At 43.8% G+C, this 27621-nt stretch overlaps 1 protein-coding gene across 3 annotated transcripts in view; it reads left to right on the top strand.

Moving 5' to 3' along the window:
- Positions 1 to 27621, top strand: part of arhgef10la (Rho guanine nucleotide exchange factor (GEF) 10-like a) — a 136533-nt gene that overhangs the window by 7469 nt on the left and 101443 nt on the right. For 2 of the 3 annotated variants that reach the window (XM_079341945.1, XM_079341944.1), the window contains exons 2-11: positions 2778 to 3074; positions 4975 to 5005; positions 15797 to 15957; positions 18848 to 18934; positions 19049 to 19176; positions 20364 to 20459; positions 22845 to 22953; positions 23985 to 24085; positions 25489 to 25566; positions 26913 to 27092. In XM_079341945.1, the coding sequence (XP_079198071.1) occupies positions 2783 to 3074; positions 4975 to 5005; positions 15797 to 15957; positions 18848 to 18934; positions 19049 to 19176; positions 20364 to 20459; positions 22845 to 22953; positions 23985 to 24085; positions 25489 to 25566; positions 26913 to 27092 (1263 nt within the window). In that variant the 5' untranslated portion in view covers positions 2778 to 2782. The remainder of the gene's footprint in view (positions 1 to 2777; positions 3075 to 4974; positions 5006 to 15796; positions 15958 to 18847; positions 18935 to 19048; positions 19177 to 20363; positions 20460 to 22844; positions 22954 to 23984; positions 24086 to 25488; positions 25567 to 26912; positions 27093 to 27621) is intronic. The other variant, XM_079341946.1, reaches the window with a different exon arrangement.

Raw genomic sequence — 27621 nt, 5'->3', positions numbered from 1 at the left:
TCTGCTGAGTTTGGCTAACGTTAGCGTTAGCATTAGCCTTTAGCCTTTAGCCTTTCGTCAGCCTGTCCTCATCCTCCTTCTCTTAGACGCTTTCTTAGTTTTCGCTGTTTAGTGTTGTTGTTTTTCTTCGTTAAACATCTCTGTGTAAGTGTAAAAACACAATATAGGTGTGTACTGTGGTTTTATTTATTTTATTTTATGCCTTACTTTGAAGGAGTTCATTTCGGTTAGTTCTGATGTAAAACGTGTCCTCAGTGTTACATCACTTAGCGTCTGAGTCAGCGCTCTCGCTGTGATCTGCTGTAGGTTCAAAACTTTGACTTATCACATCTCTATTCTTACTAAGAGTGTCCAAACTCAGCCCGTCAGCAGGAAAAAGATAAGGAGAGCCAGAAGTGACATCACGACATGCCTTGCTTGTATCCAGGTTACATAATTAGTGTTGACAGTGAATTTCACAATCCACAGAGCTGTTCCCCCGCGAAGCCGGCCCGTGTTCTGCCTCCTCCGCTCCATGCTCTCATTTTCCCAAAGGAGCCTGACAAAAAGCCCGATCAGGCCCAGAAATGTTCCAGCACTGGAAGCAGCTCTGAGCTAATCAAAATGCAAAGCAGATGCTGCTCAGGAGTGGCACCCTAACATTTACAGAAAATCCCCCCCTCTTTGTGAAATAATGAAAGAACCGCTGTTTTCTGCAGCATTTTAATACCTTGAGGGCATGTGTGTTATGGGAAATTTACATTTTATTTCAAACTGTGCCCGGAATAACTCTAATTTACATGATTACGGCTGTCAATTTAAAGAATGAGCTTTCCATTGAGTTTGTCCTGAAAACAACTCTCGGTATAAACAAATTGTGTTTGAATAAATACCTGTAATGTCTTGTCTTTTTGTCCTCTGTACACGCTTTCAGTGATAAGACAAAAATGAAAAATGAGACTTAGGTAATTGAGTTCTGTTCTGGAAGGGCGTGTATGTGTGTATGTGTGTGTGTGTGTGTGTGTGTGTGTGTGTGTGTGTGTATCTTTATTAATCTTCCTCTACTTTGATTTAACCAAGAGACAACCTCCGGTGTTGAAAAATGAAGGAGATGCAGAAGTGCAAAAAAAAAAGCTGCATTCTCCAAGTGTCCACTTGAGGCTTTCTGCAGGAGTCACATAAACACGCATATTGAAGAAGTTTAGCTTTTTACAGTGTAACTTTCTGTGCAGCACTTTATACTGTCCCACCGTTAGCCAATCAGACGCTAGGAGAATCAAACTCAAGGAAAAACATTATTGATGGCGTTCCATTCACCTCGGAGCTGGGAATGAGTTGAGCGTGTTCCAGTTGCAAGTCGGAAAAAAAACAACATTGATACCTCCAGGAGTATCTTACACGAGACCATCGGTGTGATTGATTTGATCACTCAAAAAGAGGAGCAAGCGGCTAATATACAGGATAGTGACAACTTTAACGTAAGGTTGATGCACGGAGCAGCCATGTTGGATTCTAACTCGGCAACTCGAGGCATTCTTGTTGACTTGGAATCTCCCACTTCCCTGTTCAACTTGAACGCAGCATATGACAGCAACAGAGGTGGAATCAATATAATTGAAATAGAAGAAGATTGACTTTATTGATCCCCAAAGGGAAATTTGGTTTTTACACTCTGTGAAATCATGCAACACACACACACACACACACAGGCTGGTATACACAGTACACATCCACAAACAGAATCCCATGGACATGCACTAATTTAGTTACTAGGTGCTACTGAAAATATTAATAAATACATGTTAGCCATAGTTGAGTGTGAAGCTGACCTGAGAGGCAAAAAACCTGAAAGTTAGGCTGAGACAGGATTTTGATGACGGCGACGGCCGATGACTCCCCGGACGCTCCTGCAGTAACAGATGGATGACGTCACTCAGGCTTCATCCGTTCATATTCACAGTCAATGGATTAAACTATTAGTCTCAGGAGCAGCCGTATGCCATGTTTTATATCCAGGATTATTTTTTTGTTTATCTGTCCCTCTCCACCTGTGATATAGTTTCATGTTTGCAGTTATATTTCACGTGTGTTTAGAAACAGTTTGAAACAGATGCTCAATTAAGGATGTTTATAGGCACTAAAGAGAACACCGAGTCGGGCCGACACTTCACTCCCTGTAGTTATGAATGAGGTTTTTAGACCACATTAGTGCTGTAAACACAGAGCGATCATTGCCAGTGTTATTTAGCACAACACTTGATTTTTTATCTCCAAGGTATTTTTAACTTGGCTGATTTTGTTAAGCAGCTTTAGTTTGTTTATAAGGCCAAACAGGATTGCAGCCCAGAGTCCATTTACCTTTTTTGACCTTTTCCAAACTAATTTTTAATCACACAAAAGGCGGGGGGGGGGATCTAAATGTCAGCAGTTTGGAAAAGCACATAAAAGTGTGCAGCGGTGTCTCCTGAGTTCATGTAAAGTGCATCTTATTCTCAGATTCAGGAGAGGGGAAAATGGTTCCAACCTGATGTGAAATCCTGTTTTTTATAAATCTTTTTCATTGGGAGAAGGGCAATATTTCAAGGGTTGCAAATCCCTAAAAAAAAAAAAGTCTTAACTCCCCCTGTCATCAGTTCAGGTATTATTCTGTTCTTGAAGCCTTCAGTCTCCTTATCTTCTTCTTCACCCAGCTTTGTTTCCATTGTGTTGTGAATCATTTTGACATTACAGTTGTTCCCTTCATGTGACATGTTGTGTAATAAATGAATTACTTACACCTGAAAATGTCTCTCTTTCAGGGATTATGTCTACTGTGACGCCTCAGCAACCGCCAAAAGAGGAGGAAGAGGAGGAAGATGAGGAGCAGGGGGAAGCGTTTTCCTTTGACGACACGACAGATGAGGAGAAAAATCAGGAGGACGGTAAAGGGATGAGCTCTGACACGGTCGAGTGTGCCTCCTCAGAAAAGGAGGACAAACCACAAACGGACAGTTTACCACAAACAGGCACTGATGGAAAACAAGCAGTAAAAACTCCGCCCCCTGCTGGACAGGAGGGGAATGCCACCAAGGATGCAGCAGCACTTTCTCCTGGAGGTAATGCATTTTATGTAGAAGAAGATTTTAATTTAGTAAACAAAAAAGTCTTTGGCGTAACATTAAAGACCCTCATGAGCATGAATGTACTTTTGATGAGAAGCTCATTAAAAAATGGAATTACTTTGAATGGAAATGGATTTGTTTCCTCTCGAGTCGGTCAGTTCCTGAAAAGCCCTTCACTGTTTGAGGGGCTTCAGCCGGTTGTGTGTTGTTTTAATCTCCTTTTAGCAGGATTTAATGATCTCCTCAGGCAGACAGGCGGGCACAGTTAACTTAGCCCCTAATTGGATGAAGTTATGCAGATGTAAGTATGATCTATTCACCACCTGGCTAACGTTGCCAAACAGACACTAGTAATTACACGGCTAGGTAAAGAGGGAGATTTAGGTCTTGGAGAAGGTCTGTGGGACAAAGTGGAGCGATTAGCACTTAATTAAAAAAGCTTTTTCTTCACCAAGTGTGTGTGTGGTAATCCGTTAAGTGGGCTGTGGAGATGTGTAGGGAGACTTCTGGGTGTTGATAAAAGTGTGTAGAGGAGGTTTGTTATGTAATCCAGAGTTGAGAGCAGCTGAGATTCAGATCCCTCGTCAGATGGCGCTTTTTTTTTTTTTTTTTTTTACACGGTGGCAAGCAAAGGAAATGAACAGCAGCTTCCTTTCATGTGTTCTCTGTGAGAGTACATCTGTGACTTTTTTTTATTTTTTTTTAGATGTTTTAAGATGTCCCAAACATTGCAAACTTTTTTAATTTTCAAGCAACAGGTGATGAGGATTCTGTGATTTGTCAACACAGATAGTTTAACAGTCAGTCAGTAGATGCAGTGAGTGCTGCACTCATGAGACATGTTTTGAACATTGTTGAAAAAAACTCGTCCCTCTGCTGTTTTTCAGTGATCCAACTTAGAAGCTACTGAGGAGGTCTGATGCGCCCAGAGGGGTTAGCGTCTAAAGCCTTTCATACTGTACATCAGGGCTACAGATTCATACAAACATGCCACCTCTTTATCATTTCAAGTTTTAGGAAACTCTGATTCTACTCTTTTCTGACATTTTATGGACAAAGCTGTTCCTGTGTATTTCTCCATGACTAAGTTCTTTACGGTAAGACATGTTTTGGATACATGTCTTCCGTGTTGACAAATAAAGCCAAGGCGACAAACTGCAGTTCTGTGAGTGTCCACTGGAGGCTGGGAGTCGTATACCCGCCACGTTCAAAAAATCTCATATTTAACATGTGTACAGTCTTGTACAAAAAAACATTATTTGTCTGAGAGGGGGGGATTTTTCTGAGCGATACGTGTTATCCATAGTTAGGCATTTAACCGACCTGATTGAAAGGTAACGGTTCATCAAGAGGTTTAAAACCCGCCCCAGCTCCAGCTCTCAGCCTGCTGATAGGTTGACTGAAAGTTAGGCTGAGACAGGATGTCCAGCATGACGGCTGCCGCTGATCAGCCTCCGGCGCCCCCTGCAGGAACAGATGGCTGATGTCACTCAGGCTTTGGTTGCCTGCGCGTGTGAGCACTTCTGTGCAGGGAGACTGCAATGGATGCTTAAGTGTGTGTTTCCACCTGCAAGATGAGTGAAAGTTTCTGAACTGAAGACGTCCTGTTTCTCATAGTTAAGACAAACCACTAACCAGCTGGCAGAGCGAGTACATAAATGATCATCAGGCTTATTTTGATCCAAGTCAAGTGGAGTTCATTTCCAGCACATTCAAAGGGCTTCAGATGCATCAAGAAAAAAAAAAAAAAGAAACATTAAAATAGATCATTTTTAAAAATCACTAAACAACAAAGTTGCAAAGTCATTAAAAAAAAAAGAAAAGAAAAGAAGGAAGTCCATACTTTGTGTTGGAGGAGTTTGTCTCATGGTTGCTGTTTTCTTCATGTCCACAGATGTTCCAGTCAGTGAGTCATCCCCCTGCTGGTAAGTTTCCTCTTATTCCTGCCTCAGTCTGGAGAAAATTACCAAATGGGTGTTGTTATCGTGTTATGTATAATGTCATCAATGTGATGTTATTATGTCTGAGATAATGTCTCTCCCGCCCCCGCCCCCCCTGCAGTGGTGCTGTCAGACACTGTGATGTTGCACAACATCTATATGTACATTTAGACTCCAGATGTGGCGTCACATTCACAGTGGCTCTCTGATGCTATCTTACTCACGACGATGCACACGGTGTGATTTGATTACCCCATAAGCTCATAAGCTTTAACTCTTTTATGCTGTGTTTGTTTGGATGAATTCAATTTAAAAAAAAAAAGTCGGCTCACCCAATCACAAGAAACACATTTATCCCGTATAAATGCGAAGGTAAAGAAACTGTTGATTTTTCTCGGCTTAAAAATGAACATTACTGTCTCGAAGATTTATCCTACCTCTGCAACACCGTCGAGGTGGATGGAGAAAAATAAAGCGAGATATTTTTATGCTCGGAGCACCGGGTAGTGACATTTTAAGAAGAATGATCCGCCCCGTCTCCTTACAGACACAATAGATCTTTTATACTGCGAGCATTTTAACTTTTTATCGCAGCGAAGAAAGACAGGTGTAACTAAGAAAATTGATGTCTTGATTTCGTTAACGGTCCCTCGAAGCCATAACAGTGAGGCAGCATTAAAGCAAAAGAGAGAATATAAACCAGGACGCCTAAATGAGTGCAGTCACAACAACAACTTTTATGAGTTGCGTTCGTGCTGTGACAATTAAAAATGCCCCGCCTTTGACTATTTTTAACGGAGGAAATAATCCAAATGTAAAGTGCTGACTGTGAAATGTGTGCGTGCTTAATGAGCTGGGACATCTGCCGCTGTTAAGTTTTTTAAATGTCCGTGTTTTAGTGCGTCTTGGAGCACAAACGGCGTTTCATTCGTCTTCACTTGAGCTTTATGGATCGTGGGATAAATTCAAAGATCTGCACATCTATGAATCACCCACTGAGGCGATTTTCTCTGAGTGATCGTGTCTTCACTTTAATCTTAATCTTTGCTGCTGAAGGAGTGACAGTGGGACCAAACACATATTTTACATTCCTAGTGGTACACAAATGAGTTTGACCTTTGACCTCAGCAGCTTTCACATCGGCCTGAATGACTGTGAGTGTGCATAACAGTGCTGAAAGGTGCTTTCAACCTGCAAACTTTTGACAACCTGCTCCTGTAAATGTTTTTCAAAATGTTTATCCTCCCATTTGATAGTTTAAAGGAGCCGTATGTAACTCTGACACCTAGTGTTTAAAATGGGTACTACAGTCCAAATTCTCTTTATGTGTTGCCATATCCTTACGCCAGCTCGTCGGGTAGTCGGTCTCCGCCCCCGACCTTCAGGTTGAGAGAAGTTCCCGATACCGAAACGTCCCGATACTGTACAACCTCAGGCACTACTACGACCCGACGTCCCTGACTGTATAACACTACCAACCGACGCCTGACGCCAGACTTTGTCGTCCCCACAACCACCTCCCCATCCTCATCCATGCTTTGCCTGCTCCGACCTCCACGCCAGCCGCGAGGTAGCGTGCAGAGCAGGAATGCAAACGCGAAAACCTTCCTGCAAATGATCCCACATGCTCTTTTTGCACAGTGTCTCGAGATAACACTTGTTATGAATCGGCGCTGTACAAACATAACAACATTTTTTTTTTTTTTAAATAATTATATATTTATTGATTGACAAACAGCCACAGCCTTTAAAATCCTAAAATTCCACATTTGCCTGTGGAGCATCTTGACATTAAACACTGTTTTACTTTGATTAAAAAGTAAATCATCCAATGAGCGCAGTAGGGAGCTAATAGTTCGCCACTTAGCGCCGCAGGTGGAACTAACGCTCGGATCAAGGAGCAATAACAACAAAAGTAGTAAAAAAAAAAGAAAAAAAGTGTGTTGTCATGGTTACGCATCCTTTGGTCTCTTGTATTTTTCGATGAAAGACGTAAACAGGCAGTGAAGTGACATCTTACACCTTGTGGAGTTTATCAAAAAGACAACAAGCTGGAAACGCTGACGGAACCATTAGCAGCGAACGGAGTGGAGTCTGAACACTCCTGGCTGAGGAGGTGTATAAATAAAAGGACTGCAGCCCAGTGCATCTTTCATATAATCAAGAAGACAGCTTGCTTCAGGGCCTCCGCACAGTAAAAGGATAATGTGATAGCTTATTGATTCCTCTAAAGGCGACTGTTTTCTCGTCTGCTCCGCAGGGAGGTCGACAGTCAAAGTCACCTACAGAGCCGACACGCGGCCTCAGATAGAGGGTTTGAACAAAGGATGCTTAAGATCTGAACAAAGCTCCTCTCTGACAGCCGTCTCATAAAATGCTGTAGGTAATCAGAAGCTCATCAGTCAGTATCAAACAAACAGAACAAACACTGAAGTATGGTTTCTAGCTCAGTGTAACGCTGTGGGAGAGTTATGAGCTGATCTGTTGTTCCTTCTACAGTTTGGACCACCTGACACCGTATCACACCTTTCTGTTTACATGGCTCCCCTGTTGGTTTAACTTCTTGAGATTTTTTTAAATTTTCTTTTTAATTATTTTTATTGAATTTTCTTGGATGCATGTGAACATTGCAATTAGATGGCACAACACCACATTTGAACCAAAACATCCATCGTAGGAAGAAACAGAAATGACTGAACATTAGATGTGAGGGAAAGAACGCATCAAAAGAAAAAAAAAACACATGTGAACTGTAAAATAAATGAATGTAATCAAAAAATAAATAATAGTAATAACAATAAAAAATAGAAATAGTACATAATAAAAGGCCAGAAGAAAACATAGCAGTACGACGAAGGACAACAAGCAGACAGACAAGAGACAAAACTTACAAAAAAAAAACTTCTTTAGATTTTATCTGATTTTTCAAAATAAAAGTCATGATCAAATCTGAGCAATTAATAGAGCTCAGCATGGGATTGTCATGTGGTATGTTTTTGGTGAATGCTGCTCATTCTTGGACATTTTTTCCTTGAGACAGTCGGATGTAACGGTTTAAGCACTTGCGTACAAGCTAATGTTTTGTAGGCTACTCAAAGTAACTGAGACGCAGGGTGCTCCGAGACCAAGACAAGACCTTAGAGATCGAGACCGAGTCAAGACCAAGATCAAACTTATTACTGAAAAATCCTCATATTGTCTGCAGCGGGCGTCACTCACTTAGACCAGGAAGGTTGTGAACACAGGAAGTAAAAATTAAAATGTTATATGTTCTTTAAGCAAGAGGCGTTTTCCTTCTAACCACAGACATGACGTGTAAAAATAGACTTTCAGTTGTGGTCTTGACTCTCCTTGATTTAAAATCCAGAGTCCGCCAAAGTCCCAGACTGAGACGCCAAAAAGAGACGTAGCCTAGCAACAGTTTGCACCGGTGCAAAGCGCTCTGAATCTGATGTTGTGGATGCTGCACATTGGACACGTTGCACTAACAGTCTGTCTTCCAACCTGAAGACGCCCATCGGGACTCGGCACTCCTGGGCTCTTTTATTTATTCGCATATTTTGCAGTGAGAGACAAAACTGGTTGCAGCCCTACAATCATGTTTCTGCTAAAAATGTGACCCCCCCCCCCCCCCCCCCCCCCCCCACACACACACACACACCTGTGCATCCATTGTACTGTGGGGAAGTGTGCTCAGAGACCTCGTCTGACAGTGGACTTTTCCTGTGCTGAAAAGAGCCGACTGCATTTGTCTTTCTGTTTCTGTTTCTGTGTGTGTGTGTGTGTGTGTGTGTGTGTGTGTGTGTGTGCGTGTGTGTGTGTGGTTTCACAAATGGCTGCAAATATGTGTGTTTGTGTGCAATCGAGCCACCTTGAGGTCTTGGCAATTTCTCCTGCTGGGAGATTTCTGCTGAGTGCACATTTCCACTTCAGTTCAGTCAATAGTCTGCCTTTTAAAGAAGAACTATCAGCAGCACTTTCCACCGTCGAGGAGTTAAGACTGTCAGCACATTGACCAGATCTGTCAGCACTGATATTATATCAGCATTACTTTGAGATGGTTATTGCAGAAAAGAGGACCTTTTTCTTTAAAGCTACAATGACAGCACGTACAGTGAGCTGGTTACAGCTCACTCTCTCCTGTGAGTGTGCACAGTGCACCAGTGTTTAACTTACTGTCCTTTATTTTTGCCCCACTTGAAAGATAGTTTTCATTAAATGCGTGGCGCAAAGCCCCGGCAATAAAAAATAAAATAAAATAAAGACAAGCGCAATGGTTGCCACGACAACGCGGTTTGAACGTGTCTGTTTTAAGCGCACACACACACACACACACACACACACACACACACACACACACACACACACACAGCGCTCTGACCTTAGAGGCCGTCACCGTCCTCTGTGTGTTCGGTTTCACTTCACCTTTTCCTGCCTTTTTGCAGCTTTACACAACTTTTCTGTACTTCGGGAACGACTTCTCCAATGCAGCTTACAAAACACTTTTTTCTTTTTTTTCTTTTTTAATCGCACGTCGGCTTGTTTTTGGAGACCCCCCCTCACCTCGTTGCACTCACCTCAGCTGGATGTGCTGGGAAAGAATGAGAAAAGGCGATACTGTAAAAAGCATTAAACGTACAACAAGAGGGCCTGAACCAACAATCGTCTTTGTGCTGCTAATTGGAGTCTGTGAAAGTACAGACGAGAACTCTGCGCAGCAGGGCCCGAATTCATCCTGGGAGCGAAGAGTGTGCGGTTTGTTTATGGAGGAGATTCATGACCTCGAGGACCAACAGAGCTCCATCAGTATGGCTGGCACAATGCTGGTGCAGATATAAAGATGCTCAAGAGAAACCAGAGGGCACAACAAGTCGAGCTCTGGCAGGTAGAAGTGCCCTGGCACAGTAGCTGAAGGGGATGAGAACAGATGGATGTGTGAGATTTGCATTCAGTGCAGCTTCCGCTTTAGGCTGTTCTTCGCCCCCAGGCTGCGTCATTTGCATTGAAAAATGATTCCTGCTTCTCTCCTTGAGCTATATGAGTCACTGAGGCTTAAAGGCACAGATAAGTTGTGAAGGGGGGGCGTGCAAAGATATGCCTAGATCAATAGCTGCTGTGCTGGAATCACTCACGGCTGACACGAGCGCGAGCAGGCAGGCAGACGAGCTGCGTATATCGCCATTGTTCTGGCGCCGCTCTCTTTCCACAAAAGGCAGTTTTAATGACAACAGATCAGTTTATCGTCCGTAATGTGTTGACAAATAGCTCTTTATTTGGGCTGTCATGTGGGTTTGAGATCGTTTTTGTTCTTCAGATTGAGACGAATGATCCGGCATCATAGAGAATACAGCGGCGCAGATATTCTTTATTCTTGCCAGCTTTGTGCAGTTTGACACGGCTGCACACAGCGATTAGTTAATATGATGTAACATGTTGTGCTTTAACTCTTAGATTAGCCGCGGACGTTTATTAAACGGGAAGCACGGCATCAGCACTACCACAATAACACTTGCACTTATTATGCTACGTCTAAGTCGGAAAGGATTAAAAAAACAACTTTTAATGAGCACGTTGAAAAGACAAACGCTCAGCCTCCGAGCGAGTCAAAGTGGAAAGAGGCAGCAGCAGACATTTTTCCAGACAGACTTTGAGAGGTTGAATCTGAAAGGCCTGGATTATAGCGCTGTTTCTAACTTGGGGCTATATATCCAGTAAGGCCATTTAGGAAGAGGAGCTCTTGAACCAGACTTTGTAAATATAATTCTTCCTCTCAGTACTTTTGAAAGTATTAGCTGTGATGCAGATCTTTTCCCCCACGTGGCTCCTCAAAGTGTTTACTCCTGATCTGGGGGAGTGAGAAGAATCCCTGCACACATTTGTCTGGATTATTAATCATAAATAAAAACAGAAAACATTTTCTTTTGGATAGACGTACTATGTTTTCAGGGATCCTGTCAATAATACAAGCTGGAAAGTTGTGTACAGTAGGTCTTTTTTTGATGTTGTGTATAAATAATAGAGGTGGGAAAAAAATCGATATTCTTCTGAGATTTTAAATCAATTAATAACTTGCAAAAATCTATTTAATTATTCTTATTAGAGTATATATGGTACACAAAACATTCTTCCATAACTCTAGTAGCAGCTTATATGTGAAGTCAAAGCTTAAATTAAACAATAAATTCATTTTAGGGGTAAATGACGAGTTCAATTAGTAGATTTGAATGACGCACACATACGCGCGCGCGCGCGCGCACATACACACGACACGCAGCATCAGAGAGGAAGAGAGGGAGACCTGCAGGGAACTAAGACGACTGATAAATCTACAAATCCAAAGAGGCAGCCGGTAAAATGCTGAACTTTAAAAAGTTTACAAGACTGTTTGCTAGCTTGGATTACACTGTGCAGGCTCGTGCACGCGCAGTCTTTGTTTGTTTGTCTCAGCAGTGATCGCGTGCCTCTATAGGTTTAGTGTTTGTTTGCGCTGTTGATAAACTTGGATTGACTGACTGAATGAGCATGTCGTTGTCACATTTACAAAACATAAATATAGGATATTTCTTTGATTAAAAAACAATAAATATGTCTTAAAAAGCAGAAACATTACAATCTGTAAAAATATGAATTTAAAAGGTTGTTAGAAGGCAGTATAGTTAAAGTTGGGTTGAATTAATGAGGACATATATTTAGCGTTTGTTTATGTTTGGATGTTGGAGCTGTTTGTTGTTTGTGTTAAAGCACATATGAAGTATTATTTTTTCTGTCGTAGTTTGTTGTCTTTCAAAGGTTTTTTTTTTGTCATTTAAACTGAAACCAAGACAGAAGGAAGTGTTTGAGTGGAGTCCAGTCATTTGGATAGAGGAATCAATCCTTTCAAGTCGGGATTCAGCACAGTGGAGGAAACTTGACCTCTAACACCATGGGACTAGTTTTGTAAAGACCCAGACTGTTTGAGGAATTTAACAATCACTGCAGGTTCTGTGCTCTTGTGATGGACACTATCGAAATGATTCGCCATGTTGTGCTTCTTACCTATCTGTATTCTGTTTTTGTGTAAACAGATGCTGCAAACTCCCCACTGTTATTTGTTGATCCTTGTCTGCTGTGTGCACGCATGCATGCCTTTCTGCCTGACTCCGAACGCACCACTCACCACTCACCTGCTGCTGCGCCTTACAAGCAAAGATAATGACTCGCAAGATGCTTGAATACAGATAGTGTTCTTCTCTTACCGGCGTTAATGCAGAGTCAGACTCCTCCTAAAAAGTTTCCGCTTACAGCTTTTTGTGCACACTGTGTTCCTGCCCCCCGTCCCTGTGTGTCTGCTGCTGGCATCGCAAACATTTACTGAGGCCTTTTAGCTGAGGGAGGGATTTAATTAGTGCGGATGGGGCTCTCCTACACGCTGGAAGCTGTCATATTATCAGTCATGAGGGGGAGGACAATCCCTTACTGGCAGCATCAACACGGGCCATGTGATAGCTGTGTCAACAAGATTTTCCCCTGTGATGTCAGAGCCTGGTTTTAATAGCTTGTTCAGAGCGTGTTTTCATTCAAAAAGCCAGGCAGTGATTATGGTAAGCCTCGGGCATGACAGATTATGATTTGACAGTGCTCAGGGGCAGGTTAGGTAGCTCTCATAACGAGCTGTGTGATTTTTTTATTTTTTTTTTCAGATGTGCTTATACACGTATACGGCCTTGTGAAAGTTATTATGAACGAGTAGATCAGAGCAACTTCTCCCACCTTCAGCTGAAGAAGTCGTGAAAAAGGAACTTGTTGCAGATAATTCATTTAAAAAAGGCCCCTAAGTGATTCTTCATAAGTTCACGCTTTGACTTCTGTATCATTTATAAAAAGCATCGTCCAGCCCATCCTCCTCTGCTGCTTATCTCAACACACTTATCAAACAGCAGCAGGTGGAGGACCTTACTGTTTGTCTGTTAACATGCCAAAAGCGCAGGTAAACAGAGCGTCTTCGTTGTTATGTTTACAAAAAGCAGGAAGGGAACCAAATTCCAAGGGTTCGGATGAATCCGTCATAGTGTGGCAAGAAAAGAAAAAACTTCCCTTTTTAACAGGCAGAAATCTTCTGCAGACCCGGACTCATGATAGAACAGCCATCTGCTGATCTGCCCGGGGCTTGAGGATGGGATGGGGGAGATGGAAGAAGAGGCAGACAAAGTAAAGTATTGTATTGTTTACAGAAGGCCTGGTGACTAATGCCTAGTTCACATGGCAGGATAATTACGCCGATTTTGGCCCCGATTCTCCCCTTCCGATAATCTTAAGGACGCCCCGATCATCATAAGATAATCTTATAAGATCATCCTGCCGTGTGTGGTGTGTTCAAACCGTTTTCGTCTGGTCGGAAGAATGTCGGGACCGCTCCGATCTCAAATCGGGGATATTCAACATGTTGGATTGTTTTGGCCCGATCTCTCATCATGTGTGGTGTTTCCCCCCCGAGGAGAAAACCAGCACGAGCCTGTTGACTGTGACGCGTAGCCAATCAGAAAGCGAGGTGACGTAGTAGAGAAAACACCGGTAGCAAAACAACTACTCACCTCCATATCAACATGTAGCAAGTACAGCTCATGCTCCCGTCGTCTCCACTCCTTTGACCGACGCCTCTTTTTAAAACGTGTTTTTTCAGATAAAAACAGCACAAACGATCCCTGTTACATCCTCTTCGTCCGTTTGTTGACTCTGGAATCACGTTTGATCTCGAGAGGTTTTGCGAGATTTCCCGTCTGATCGGGGGACGTTCGCGAGTGAAATCGGTTCGTGTTGTGGCGTGTTGATGTTGCCGTGTGGCCGCACACCACACACTGTACGACCGAAACTGTAAAACCTCCGATTATTTATCGCCATGTGCGTGGTCTCTCAAGTTTGGGAAATCGGCCGACTATTTTAATATCCTGCCGTGTGAACCGGCCTTTAAGGGCCAGTGAAGACGAAAAAAAGAGACGCGCTCTGAAACGCTGAGCTGTCCTCGACTCTAAATGTGTTGTTTGGGTGATGGAAGATGTTTTGAAAAGGTTTTTCTCCATTCGACTCCTCCGCTGCTTTAAAATACATTTTAATGGGAGACAGTCATGGAGGCTTTGTGTGCCGGATCTTTTTTCCTTCGGCTAAGTGCTGTTTAAATAAAGTAAAGAGAAAAATATAGCATCAAATCTCCGAGTTATTCATGACTCCCCGATCCACACGGTGGGTAAAGTCAGTCTGTGGAGTTTAATGACACACACTTGGTGTCTCGTGAAGATGAGTTAAAGACGTGTTAAAAACATCAGCTGCTGCTCTACATGTCTCTCCAGTCCTGCTTTCACCCGAGCAGGTGTTAAGCTTCAAGGTTTCAAAGTTTACGGTGAAATCGAAATTACGTTTCCCCCTCCCCACGGTGCAATGCAGTCGAGTAAGGTCACAGTAGATAACATAAGGTACGGTAACAACGAGGTAAAATAAGATGAATAATATTTACACTAATAAAATCTAAATGTGCGATAAGTAAAAAGTTAAATAAAAACAAGATTGGAGAACAAGTGAAACTTGACCAACTTCCACTTCCAGTTTGATCTTAATCTGTTGGGACGAGCAGAAGTGTACGTCACACTAGTGAGAAGAACAACTCGTACCGACGGCCACTAACAAACCTGACTCCTGATATTGAGACAGACAGCTTGCTCTGTGATTGGTCCGCTCGGTAGCATATCCAACATTTTCCCCCTCGATATTCCAAATTCTGCAGATGGAAAATGCTGGAATGCCAAATCAGCTCCCAGTTGAACTGAGTGCACGCCTGGTTTCCGTTGCCATGGTTTCCTGCACACCATCATCAAGCGTAGAAAGTGTGGAGCTTGAAGGCAGAGCGTGCAGAGCCAGGCTGACTCCCGTGGCTCAGTGGGTGCGGAGTGGATTGAGGGTTCGATTCCCCCAGCTACAGCAGCAAAGTGAAGTGCTCCCGCTGCTTTGTTGAACGGGATTACTTATTTCTGATCGTCGCTTCACATAAGATCATTTAAGATGTAACTTTATGGGGAAGTTTGGGAGTTGCAGCAGCAGCAGCATAGAATCAAAAAAAAGTAGAACAACCTCTTCCATCAGTGTGTGAACGTGTAGGTGTGACCTGCAGTGTTAAACAGTTGGAGTAGTCAGAAGAGAATAGTGCTCTAAGAGCTCAAGTGCCACATCAGTGCACAAGTACGCAGTGCTCATGACAGCGTACGCCCACGGCAGAGGTTCAAATCAGGCGAGAAGCTCCAGAAGTGGTGCTGGATGAAGAACCGGGTAGCTGATCAGCCTGTTTGTTTGACGAGTTGGGAGTAACAGAAGCGGGCCTGGACTGTACTTACGAATCAGACCAACTTCAAAAAGTAATCACTTCTTCCATCCTCTGAAAAATTCATTCGACTCTGCTCGTTGTTTTTGAACGCACCTCTGCTTACTTTTCAATGTGAAAGACAAACAAAAGGGGAAGTCACAGCCTTCTCCAGGAGTCACTCATGAATATGCACAGCTGCCCACCTTCAACACAAACTGCGCTCCTGCCTCCGGATAAGTTCCCTCACAAATATGACGATAACTTGACAGCTGCAGCCTGTGTTCTGTCTGACTTCAGGGAGGGTTCGTTTGCATGCTCCGATAGCGAACAACTATTTCGACCCCCACCTCCAGCCCCCGTTCTTTTCCTCCCTTTTGAAATCAACTCTTAATGAGGCACGCAGCACTCACTGTTAGTTTTTACTGTGCTAACATTTGGGTACCTTCCAGGGCCTCGGCAGCAGCAGAAGGAGCAGCGCGGCCCGCTGCCTCGGCTCCGTGCGAGGGAGGAGAAGAGCTCCGGGCGCTTCCTGCGGACACGTCGGCTGATTCAGGAGAGCGCGGCGAAAAACTCCTGAAGGAAAGCACCGGCTCAAGGGATATCTCTGAAGGTACAGGACTAAGTTATATTGACAGCGAAGTGATGCACCTTCTATTGTAGATCAAGAGTTCAATTTGAGAGGGAAAAGATTAAACCTACGTGTAAGCTCGCCTCGGGATTCGGGCTCATTCCTGCTGTGTGTTATCGTGTTCACATGGCAGACAGATCCCATAGAAAACCAATTGGACCTCCAGAGCTGCGTAAACAGAACCGTGCAGCCCGGCTTGATGACATTGGCAACATAAACCAGTGTTCCAGTATTGTGTTAGCGCTGCTCGTTGCGTCTCCTGACCTTGATCAGAGGGGACAAGAACACCTTATTGCAGGCCCGTGGTCTTCTTATGGGTCATTGATTTGTACTGTGAGAGAGTCCAGACACACACATGTACAGACTAATGTGCACACGCTCCATTCACACACTGACACAATACACACACATTCCCTGCCATGATTTGATTTCCACACAGACATGACATGAATCCAATTAATTCAGGATGAGGATCAATAGAGAACCATTTCCATGAGGGAAAATTGCTTTTGGATTTCGGCTCCGTCAGCAGTGCTGCTGTTATTTGAAGGTGGCTCAGAAAATGAGAGATGTAAAGGAGCCCTGCACTGCTGCACAGCTCCCTCTTCTTCTTCTTCTTCTTTTTTTAATGTCCCAGTCTTTTGATGTATTTTCACACAGAACTCCGCCATTAATTTGAATGTTTATAATATTTTTTTAAAATGATTAAGTACTAAAAACGACATTAGACCTCCTTCATAGGCATCTCACCTCATCATAAAAGGAAGAGGATAATGGAAGCAGACTTCAGACACGATTCATGAATCCTATCTGTTTATTGATCTTCAGCAGAAACATACGACAATGATCTATCTGTGGCTTTACAGTTCAACGTTTAAGCTTCCAACCGAGGCACCTGCAGGCGTCTTAATTGTGCATGCACCCGCTGAGTAGGAACGAACGGCTGAATGTGCAGACGGACGTTTTGCTCTGTTCATTGTTCACTGACACCTTGGAACATGAGCTTAATGCTCCCTCGACTCAAAGTCAGCTCGACGACAAGCGGCATCTCTCGGTGTTCAAAACTGAAGCCGATGCCGAAGTGCAAATTCTGTCCGATTTGTTGAGTGTCTTCTTAAGGACACTCACAGACGCAACACAGTTAAAAAAAATAAATAAAAAAAGCCAGAAATGAACGTGTTTACAGCCTGATTAAAAAACGATAGTTGTCTAATTGGCGCTCAGGCCGGCGTGATGTACAAACCTGCCTCAGCTCTCAGCCTGTCATCAGGTTGGACTGACTGCATGGCTGCTGCTGCTCCGTCATCCTTCTGTATCAGGCGGCTGACGTCACTCATGGTTGGCCCATTAACACTTACAGTCTATGGTGCAGAATCTAGAAGCCTTCCTGACACGTCTATGAGTGAGTAACTTAAACCTGATACACAAGCTAAGTGGGGTCTGGAGAAGAGACTAAAGTCATAGCATTAAACAATAAAGAGAGTCATATTCAAAACCCACTTCATGGTTTTTTAATTAGACACTTCAGAACAGATGTGAGCTGCCAAATATGGGCATGGCTATACTAACCTATGAGAAGGACATGTTGAACGTAAACAAGATCACTTAATTTTTCCCAAGTAATCGAAGGATCTGTAGTTTGAGGATGACTGCAGAGTTTAGTCTGACCGCTGCTATTTGATCCGATTATTATCAATAAATTAGTGTTTCCTGTTTGTCAGTAAGTAATCACATCATTTCCTCAGTTGTGGTCATGACACACTGGGCTGTTTTTTTTTTTTTCCCCTTGTTTTTTCAAAGACACGTTTAAGAAGCTGCGATCAAATGTCAGTGTGTTTTTGATTGACAGTAGTGCCAGCGTGACCTTCGGATGATTTGTTTTTCTTGAATATCATCGAGTCGCTCCGAAGAAAAAGTTCCATGAAAGTGAGAAACCCAGCAGGAAACTTCTGGTTTACGACGTTTGAAATAACAAGCCGCGTTCCCCGGAGGCCCTACCACTTTTGCAGATATGCCGATAGTCGGGCTGATATCCCAAATCCAGTTGTTTTCTTCTCTGTTCTCAATCCTCTCTGAATGCACGAGCGCAGGGAAAGTGAGCAAGCTGGAGAGAAGGTTTGTGAAGCTAATCCTCTTTGGGTGAAAAAACGAGTTGCTCTTTGTTCATCTCCTGGATCGTGTCCAAGGTTATTTCAGATTTTTTTTTTTTTTTTTTGAGACTGCTGCATAATCCTTGGCAGATTACACATCTCCAGTCAGATTAATTGAAAACAAGTGATTGCTGCTGTTCAAGGCTTAAAAAGAAAGTGTTGCAGACAAATCACAGTTTAAAACCAAATCAATAAGCCTCACCGAGCTAAATTAGGCTGAAACACTTTGAAAGCACTTAATGACAAATCCTGTCGAGTGTGGAGATTGAACGGGTCAATAGCTCAAACGAGCCGGATACAATCATGTTGCTTCGCATGGTCCAAGCCCATTATGGAAACATGCACAAAGCCATATGTCAGACGGCCCTGGGGCAGAAGACCTTTAAATGCAAATGATAGGATAAGTGCGTAAATATTCACAGGCTGTGTAAATTCCACAAGGCGAGAAGACCCAACGTTTTGTCTTTCATCTTTCTGTGCTGCGAAAAGGATTCAGGCCATGTACTTTAAAGGTGTGTGTGTGTGTGTGTGTGTGTGTGTGTGTGTGCAGCTTTCTGTTTGTGCTGTCCTTTTTTTTTTTCCCAGAGAAATGCTAAAGGATGATTTATCAGCAGGTGGTGCAGCTATCAAAAAGAAAAAAGAAGATAGAAGACAGGAGCCACACTGGTTCCATTTGAGAACACTGTTTGTTTACCTTGTTGTCGCTCCTTTTTGTTTGCCAGCTGAAGCCGAGCCACAGACGACGCCGGAGGCTTCGGAGGTGATCTATGATGACGTTCCAAGCGAGGACCCCGTCTCTCCTGACGAGGGTGAGTCGCCGTGACAGAATTAATGGATGTTTACTAACCCTCGTGAAGAAGAAAAAAAAAAAAAAGAAAAGTGAAGCTTCTGATGTGTAATATCTTTTTTTATGTTTGGAGCAGATTTGATCTATGAGGACGTTCAGAGAGACAGCGCTCCAGCGGATGCAGACAATGGATGGAGCTCCAGTGAGTTTGAGAGCTATGACGAGCAGTCCGATAACGAGACCAAGCGACCGACACGGAGCAAGGTAGTACTGCATTTTACGAGTCCATGAATGCCTCGTGCTGCTTCCTCTCATCACTTTCCAGCTCTTAAAAAACCCCAAAAACAATTAAGTCGAATATTTCATCCCCTCCACCTCAAAGCGTCGCGGTCTTAATTTATGTCTACAACTGGAAGGAAACTATAAAGAGCAGGAATAACAGGCTGCCCAGGATTTATACTTTGATTGTGAGAGGAACGTAAACAAGAGGCATTTCTGTTTGAAGAGCCTCAGATCTCCTCGCCTCCTCTCTGCCAAGGATGCTGCTCATCACTCCAGTGCAGCACTGCTCCACGCTGTCTTCCCTCCACATGATGGCACTGTGTGCACATTCACACCCTGCTGCATTCCCAGACTTTAACCGGCATGCGCCAGAGCCAGCACAGGGAAACTTTTGAGTCATCCTCATGGAGAAGGATTTTTTTTTTTTTTTTTTACGAGTTGCATCATTATTAATGTATAGATATTTGTACATATTAAAGATATTTTTTATTAGGAGTCATTTCATTGTAATCCCAGACTAATAGAGAGTTAAATCAAAGCTTTTAGTGGAGGCAGAAAGCATAAGGAATAAGATTTTATTTTCCAAATGAGTTGCTCAGGTAGTTTCCGTTAAAGCAAAACCCCCCAAAGTTTTCTCGGCACGCTCGTCCCCAGAGCGCTGAGCAGCAGGAGGAGGGCTTCAGCTGCTGCAACCGGTCGGACAATTAATGAAGAGACCTTGACTATTAGGGCCCGGCAACACTTTCAGCACAGCCCTCATCAAAAACACATTGTTTTTAATTAGTCTCACCCGATTAACTTTCCACCGGAGTGTACCTGAAGTCCTCCTCTTCTTCACTTCTCCACTTAATTCGAGCAGCCTGGGAGAGCTGCAGAAGAGTTCACTTCTTTAATATCTGCACCCGGTCCTCCCATCCTTCCATAAATCAGTGTCCATTAGTCTCACACACAAACACTGCAAACCCTCACGCTCTTTGCTTGTGATTAACTCCCAAAAATGCTTTTGCTTGTTTCGCCTTTTCCATTTTTTTTTTTTACCCTCCCTCTTATTTCCTCTTCCCTTCTTTTATCTCCCTCTGCTCTTTTCGTGGCTAAATGTGACCTGCCCACCCTCCCCCCCTGCTCCTCTTCCTGCCTCGCCTCGCCTGTCCCCCGTCCCACACCTGTAGCGCTCCCCTGAAGTGTCTCGCCTGAGGGAACGGTGTGCCAAGACCAAACGTGAACTGGCCATGAGGCTGTCTGGCAAGCACAACTATGACGTCAAGGTATAACCTCCAGCAGCACGTGAACGTCGCAGTACGGAGGGCTCTTTGAAATCACCCAACATTTGATTCACTTCACTTCAATTCTCTCACAATTTTTTGTGTTTTTGATCAATATTTGTTTTGTGATTGACACACACTGAGTCAGAAACTTTGTCTTATTATGTTAGAAAGTAGTGTAAAACACCCCGTGCTGTGTTAGACAATCACTCATGGATGAAAGCAACCCATCTGGGTGTTTTGGTCTTCCCAAGCAGTCTCTCTAAAATGACTGGCGGTAAATGGAAATATGCGGTTTGTGGTCATTTTAAAGCTTACATTAAGACAAGCGTACGATCTGCTGTCTAATATGAGCCAAACTTTAAGGATCAGACAGGTAAGAAAAAAAAAAACATCAATCAGGTCTTTTCTGACCAGTGATCGTCGAACAAGGTGAACAAGATGCTGCTCCTGATGTTGTCCCTCCACGTCTTTGCAAAGCGCTCCTTCTCAGCCTAGCATGGAGGCGTGGCTGTCGCAGCTCTCATTAAAGGGGCCGGGCTGACTTTGATACGGGCTGTATGTTTTCAAAATCAGATGCTCGGGTCTTAAGAAGCTGGTTAGAGGGCAACTTCAGCGTGATGCAACGGTTTCAAATAGTCTTTACTGCTGCTGGTCTGAAAAAGCCTGAAGCTGTCTCTCAGACACATTAGCAGCCTGCCCATCAATAACACAAACCCCCCCCCCCCCGTTAACATTAACGTGTCAAACAAAAGTCTTTTCTAGAAATACACATCCACTTCCATTGACTTGTTTAAATTCTTAACAAGAGGGATTCATACAGAGCCGCTCTGCAATAGTTTCAGATAGTCTATCCTCCTGCAACCACGGTGCTGTCTCCACTCTGTCAGACACATCAGCAAGCGTGCTCATAAATAACACAAACACATTGTGTAGAAGCAAACAGCGCCCCCTTCAGTCCGGTTTAGACGCTGTGCAAAGCGTTCAGACGTTAAAGACAAGCTGATGTTTTTCATGTATCAGTGTGAAAGCACTGACAGACTGAAGATCAGCTGCAGCTGTATGTCAAAGTTCAATGGTAAAAGAAACCCAAGCGCATGGTCAACAAAGTATTCACTCACAAAAATAGATTCAAGGCTACAAGCCCAGACGAACAAATCGAGTTAAAGGAATATGAAGCTCAGGCAGGTCGAGAATACCCACGAGGTCAAAGAGTACGTGGAGAACACATAAAATAATCAAACATATTCACATGGACAAAGACAGACAGACAGACAGACAGAGAGACAGAAACAGACAGACAGACAGACAGACAGAAACAGACAGACAGAAACAGACAGACAGACAGACAGACAGACAGAAACAGACAGACAGACAGACAGACAGAAACAGACAGACAGACAGACAGACAGAAACAGACAGACAGAAACAGACAGACAGACAGACAGACAGACAGAAACAGACAGACAGACAGACAGACAGACAGACAGACAGACAGACAGACAGACAGACAGACAGAGAGACAGACAGAAACAGACAGACAGACAGACAGACAGACAGACAGAGAGACAGACAGACAGACAGACAGAAACAGACAGAAACAGACAGACAGACAGACAGACAGGTGGGAGTGGCTGAGTCTGACAGGTCTGAGGCGTTAGATCGTCATATTAACCCTGGATATTAAATCTGGATACTTGAATGAAGTGAAGTCATGAGAGTCGCTGAAACCGTTGACAGGGATGAAGCCGTGTTACATCCTCCGCTGACTCAAAGCCTTCACCGACTCTCTGCACCATCCTTTCCCCGGCTTTCCTTTGGACTGTGACTGTGCTTTGAGACGCTCTGTCAGTCTCTCTCTCTCTCTCTCTCTCTCTCTCTCTCTCTCTCTCTCCCGCTTGGTTTAATATCGTGACGCATTCATGGGACACATGAATTATTAAGTAATATTCTGCATATTTACTTCCATAAACACCAGCGCAGCCTGCTCCCAATTAATGACCTACTTTCCTGAAGTAGCATCATTTAAAAATACTGCCACCCTGGGTGTATTCTGGGCCCGGGGAGTCTGGTTGCAGGGCCTCTGTGATGCTCAGGGTGGAGTTTGCGGTCAACTGAATTCTCCCACACTGAGCTCTGTTACTCAGACGTGGAGCTCACTCCGTCACCATAATCTCCCCATGATATGCTCACAGACTCAGATGAGAGGCTGCACAGGGACCCGCAGGGAGTCGCAGATGGTGAGATTCATGATGAGCCCACTGAGCGCCACTCCTCGCCGTCTCTCTCTCTCTCTCTCTCTGGAGGAGTAGGTTATCAAATCTCCCCAAAGCGTGACACTTTCTCTCTAACGCTCCCTCCATGTCTCTGTGTTCTCCTTCCAACCAGGTCCAGCAGCTTATGAAGGCGGCGAGGAGCGGGACGAAGGATGGGCTCGAAAAGACCAAAATAGCCGTCATGCGAAAAGTTCACTTCCTGCAGAAAAAAGACCAACTGGGTAACACAGGGCAGTTTTAAAAACTTTTTGAAAATGTTGGTCAGCTGGCTTTTTTTTTTTTTTTTTTTTCCCACGGATGAAAGTCGTCCTATTTTTTTTTATTCGTGATGATTTTCTGTGAAGTCGGGCCTCACAGTTAGGCAGCTTCTTCTGAATAAAACGAGCCAAGCCAGAGTTGTGTTGAAGACAGATCCTGAGGAAAGTCTGACTTTTCTTTCAACAAGTCCCTTCAGGGGGGAAAAAAACCCCCAATAGACCTCTCTGATCTTAAACACTATAAAAACAGACAGAAAAAGTCTTTCTGGGCTTCTTAAGAAGAACAGCGTTATTGAACGCGTGAGAAAGAGATGGATGAACGTCTCATGCTGTGTGATGCCGGTTATGTTATAGAAAGCCATGCCCGACAACAGCGTGAGATTAGCATCCATTAATGGAGAATGGATACCGAACCAATGCCTGCGACAAATCTGCGAGGCATCACAAAGAGGTAAAGAGGCCAGTGCTGCTATTTTTAGGTGTTGATCGAGGGAAATCTGCACGGCATTGTATTTCTTTCCCCACCAATCCTCTGTTATCATTCCAAAGTCTTTAATTGGAACGATGGAAGCCTGTGGTATCATTATGGTAACAGATGAAGTGGGGATGTTTTTTTTCTTGTGTTTAGAGACTGTTAAATATCTTCGTGCCAGCGTAGAGACGAGGACGTGTTCGAGTGGAGTTCTGGCAGACTCACGTCTGAGCGCCTCCTCCACTCCTGCAGAGATACTGAAAGTTTCTCTTTTCTTTTGTCTCTCTGTTCTCTTCCTCTGAGCAGTATAGCAGCCTCTTTATATTTTAGAGGTAATATACTTATACGTGTGTCGCAGTGTGTCTCCAGCTCGCAGTGAGATCTGAAAGCTGCCTCTCTGTTGTTCCCTCTTTGTCTCGTTTTGTCTAACACGTACACTTTCTCTCTCTCTCTTTTTTTTCTCTACCTCTCTGCTACTTTTTTTTCCTCCCCCCCCCTCCGTCGTTTTTCTGAACGAGCGCAGAAGAGGAGGACGACGCTGGGTACCTGGACGTGGCTGTGTCAGAAGAGAAGCATCCGCCCCCCCAGCTGAGCCCCATGCCCGAGGGCCTGACCAGCCACCAGGTGCAGCATGATCTTTCATTGCCACAAATAGACACAGTCCTTTATTTGCAACGCATCCTGCAAACAGATACTGTATGTCCTTAAATAGCTCCAAAAGTATCTCAAAGAATAAACGCTTTCTTCTTTTACTTGCTACCGAAACAAGTCATCACCAGAGATGTTAAGTCCGTGGTGAATTATGGAAGGAAGCAGGAAGGTAGAGGGGAATGAAATATGATGAACTTGTCACTCACGATCAGGCTGTGGATCAATGGAGGAGTCAGCCGTCTCTCAACCAGATGAATCAGTCAGAATCGTTTTTTTACTTTTACATCTACACATACGAGGAATTTGTTTTGGTGTAAAAACAGTTAACGAAGAAAATAAAGCAAAAATAACAAGAAGTTAATCCTTCATAGGGCAGGTGACTATTTTTGGTAATTTCCGTTCTACACATTGCATATGGCCGCCGTGCTGCACCTCAGTAAGGTCGAGAAGCATGTCATCCTCACTCAGCCAATCAGAAGAGAGCACCCTACGTCACTCATCCTGCTATTGTGGCATTAGAACCAAATATGGTAACTCCGTCAGTGTTTATTTTTCTACATGAAGTGACATTTTTTTGAAAAATGTTTTTAACAGAAATAAGGTTCTGTTACGTCCCCCGATAAAACTCTGAGGTTGAATATTCATAGTATTTCAATGAGTGCCCCATAACGGTTTAATTACATAAAAATGGTTAGGGGTTCGATCCCGAGCTTCCTTGGACACTCAACCCCCAAGTTGCTCCCGCTGCTTCGTCTGCGGTGTATGAATGTGTGTGAATGGATGAGTTAGCACGTTTACACTGCAGCCTTCCGCCTTCAGGGTGGTGTTCATGTGTCGGTGTGAGCTGCGCTGTAAACTTTCAGAGAGGCTGTCCAAGCTCAAACCCGTTTACACATTAACATGCCGGTCAGAGCATCTTCACAACAGCCTCTGTTTTCATCCTGAAGTGACACAAAATAAAAATTCCAAACAGCTGCTTCATTTATGTGAACATTTTCTCCACCCAGCCGCCTCTGGATAATGGCTTCAGGCTGTCATGTTAAATATGTCCATTTGTTATTTCAGTATTTTACATCGCCGTGTACTCGATTCTCTGTATCCTGTTTGACAAACCAAAAGAAAAGAAATGAACAAAAACAGAACAGCAGGAAAGGCAGCTTTCATATCATATTGTATCCCCCTATCCACTTCTCAGATTGAGGCCTCGTTCAGACGCCCTGACTCCGTCTTTGAGTCTTTTCCTCCTGTGACAAACGCATGATTACAGGGCAATCCATCAACCTGCCGCATGCTTAACTGAGAGCACACCGCACACTGCCGCCCCATCATCTCCTCTTAGTGCTACATTTCCCTGACTGGTCTGTTGTCTGCTGCAGGTTGTCAGGCGCCATATCCTCGGCTCCATCATTCAGAGCGAGCGGAGCTACCTGGAGTCCCTGAGGAGAATCATGCAGGTGAGCTGTTTGGTCCCCACCGTCCTCCCCTGCCACATGCAATATCTTCTCCATTTGAACTGTTACAAATGACGCTGCGAAAGAGAAGAGGCGATATCCATCACATTACCGAGGTGTCTCAGCATAAATAATCCTGATAAAACAGCCATCCTCAGCGCTGTGGCGTTGTTGCTGATGCAAAGAGAGAGAGAGAGAGAGAGGCGCTGTCAGGTGTGCACAGGATGGGGTGCAGCCTCTCCTCTTTAATCTCCCTTTTCAGTGGCAAAAAAAGGAGACTCGTTATCTCCTCATCACAGAAAAATAAGAGAAGCACCGAATCTCTTGTAATCAATGGCGGGCCTTAGTCGCGTCGCAAAAATCTGCCTCCGTCGTCGAGGTGTAATGCGCTGCCTTTTGTTGTCGGCTGACATGATTGCGTGTGATATTCTGCGAGGATTTTGGTCTCTTTAAAAAAAAAAAAAAAGTCTCTTGTTATTCAAAGAGTCCAGCCGAGTGCTTAATGTGGCGTCTTCAGACAGACGACATGAACAGATGAAAGGCCACAAGCGCTGCGACACATAGACGCGTCTTTTCTTTCATTATCGCTTCAGTAACAGATTGCACTGTTGTTCATTTCGGGCCGCCCTGTACTGTATGCTGTAGGCTTCTGATGATGAATCTTTTGCAAAGATAAGACCTGCACGACATCGACAACAGCAAACAAACAAACAAACAAACAAAAAAAAGAAACAACTCTGCTGCTCACTTGGATTAATTTATGGAGTTAAGTGGTGTTTTTCATGATCAATATTTGACGCAAACACAATATTTATCCCCCCTTCAACATGTTTGTGTTCAAAGAAGTCATGTTTACTTGCTTCCACAAAGGATACTGTCCACAAAGAGCCCTCCAACTCATTTCTGTAGGCCTTGCTAATATCCACACGACTGCTCACTGAAGAATCAATCAATGCCTCTTTCACCACGATGCTTTTTTGCATCTGCAGCTCTGCTGGGAGCTGTGTTTTTTTTTCCTTCTTCTTTGCCGTTATTATTCCAGCTTTTATGATTACAAGTCACCTTGAGTTCTGAGCATGTTTGCTGGCAGCTAATGCTTTTATTTTTTTCATTCATGGTTGAATCCTTCAGATTGGTGCGTTTCCAGGCTTCATTTCCTCATTTTCCTCGATTCAAAGCACATTTGTCTGTTACCCCCTTTTATTGTCTTTTTTGTGGCTGAAAAGAAGAGAAGCTTATGAAAGGTGGTCTGCTGATTCATCTTAAGCACCCATCCACCCACACACACACATATAAAGCACATTATCAACAGGAATAAAAAAACAGATTTTCTCTCACAATCTCTCCAGGAATACCACAGACCACTGATGGAAGCCGATCCTCGCATCCTGAGTCCGAGGAAGATTCGGCCCATATTTTACCGCGTCAGGGAGATCACGCAGTGCCACTCCATGTTCCAGATCGCTTTGGCTTCACGTGTGGCAGAATGGGACAGCTGCGAGAAAATCGGAGACCTATTTGTCGCCTCGGTTAGTGTGTGTGTGTGTGTGCGTGTTTGAGTATCATATGTGAGAAATAGAAATGCAGACTGGAGGCTTATGCGTATTTCTCCTTTATGGGATCGGAAGAGAGACAGGTGATGTTGAGGGGAGACATGCAGCAAAGGGCCGAGCTTGAATTTGAACCCACTGCAGCTGCAACGAGGACTAGAGGCTGGAAAAGTGATGGTGTATTTTTGTAGGCCATCCTGGAAGTAGCTTCGCCGTGGGTTCAAATCACCTTTTTTGGATCATTGCAAAAAATAAGCTCTGTGTCAAACACACGTTTCTGATGTTTAGCTGTTTTGTTCAGCTGGATAGTCTTTACAGATGAACATCCTTTTATATGAACTTTGAAGAGCTAATGCAGCCGAGAGAAGTAAAAAGCTAACATTATGCTACAAGCTAACAAGCTAACTACACGACCGTTATGCTTCATCGATCTAATCAGCAGTTCTGAAAAGCTAGCGAGCTTAATAAGTTGTTTATTAACCTAATATTTACAAGAGCACTGAAAAAC

This window comes from Symphodus melops (genome assembly GCF_947650265.1).
Source record: "Symphodus melops genome assembly, chromosome: 4".
Taxonomy (NCBI): domain Eukaryota; kingdom Metazoa; phylum Chordata; class Actinopteri; order Labriformes; family Labridae; genus Symphodus; species Symphodus melops.
The sequence above is the reverse complement of the archived record's forward strand: the minus strand, read 5'-3'. Positions and strand labels throughout refer to the sequence as shown.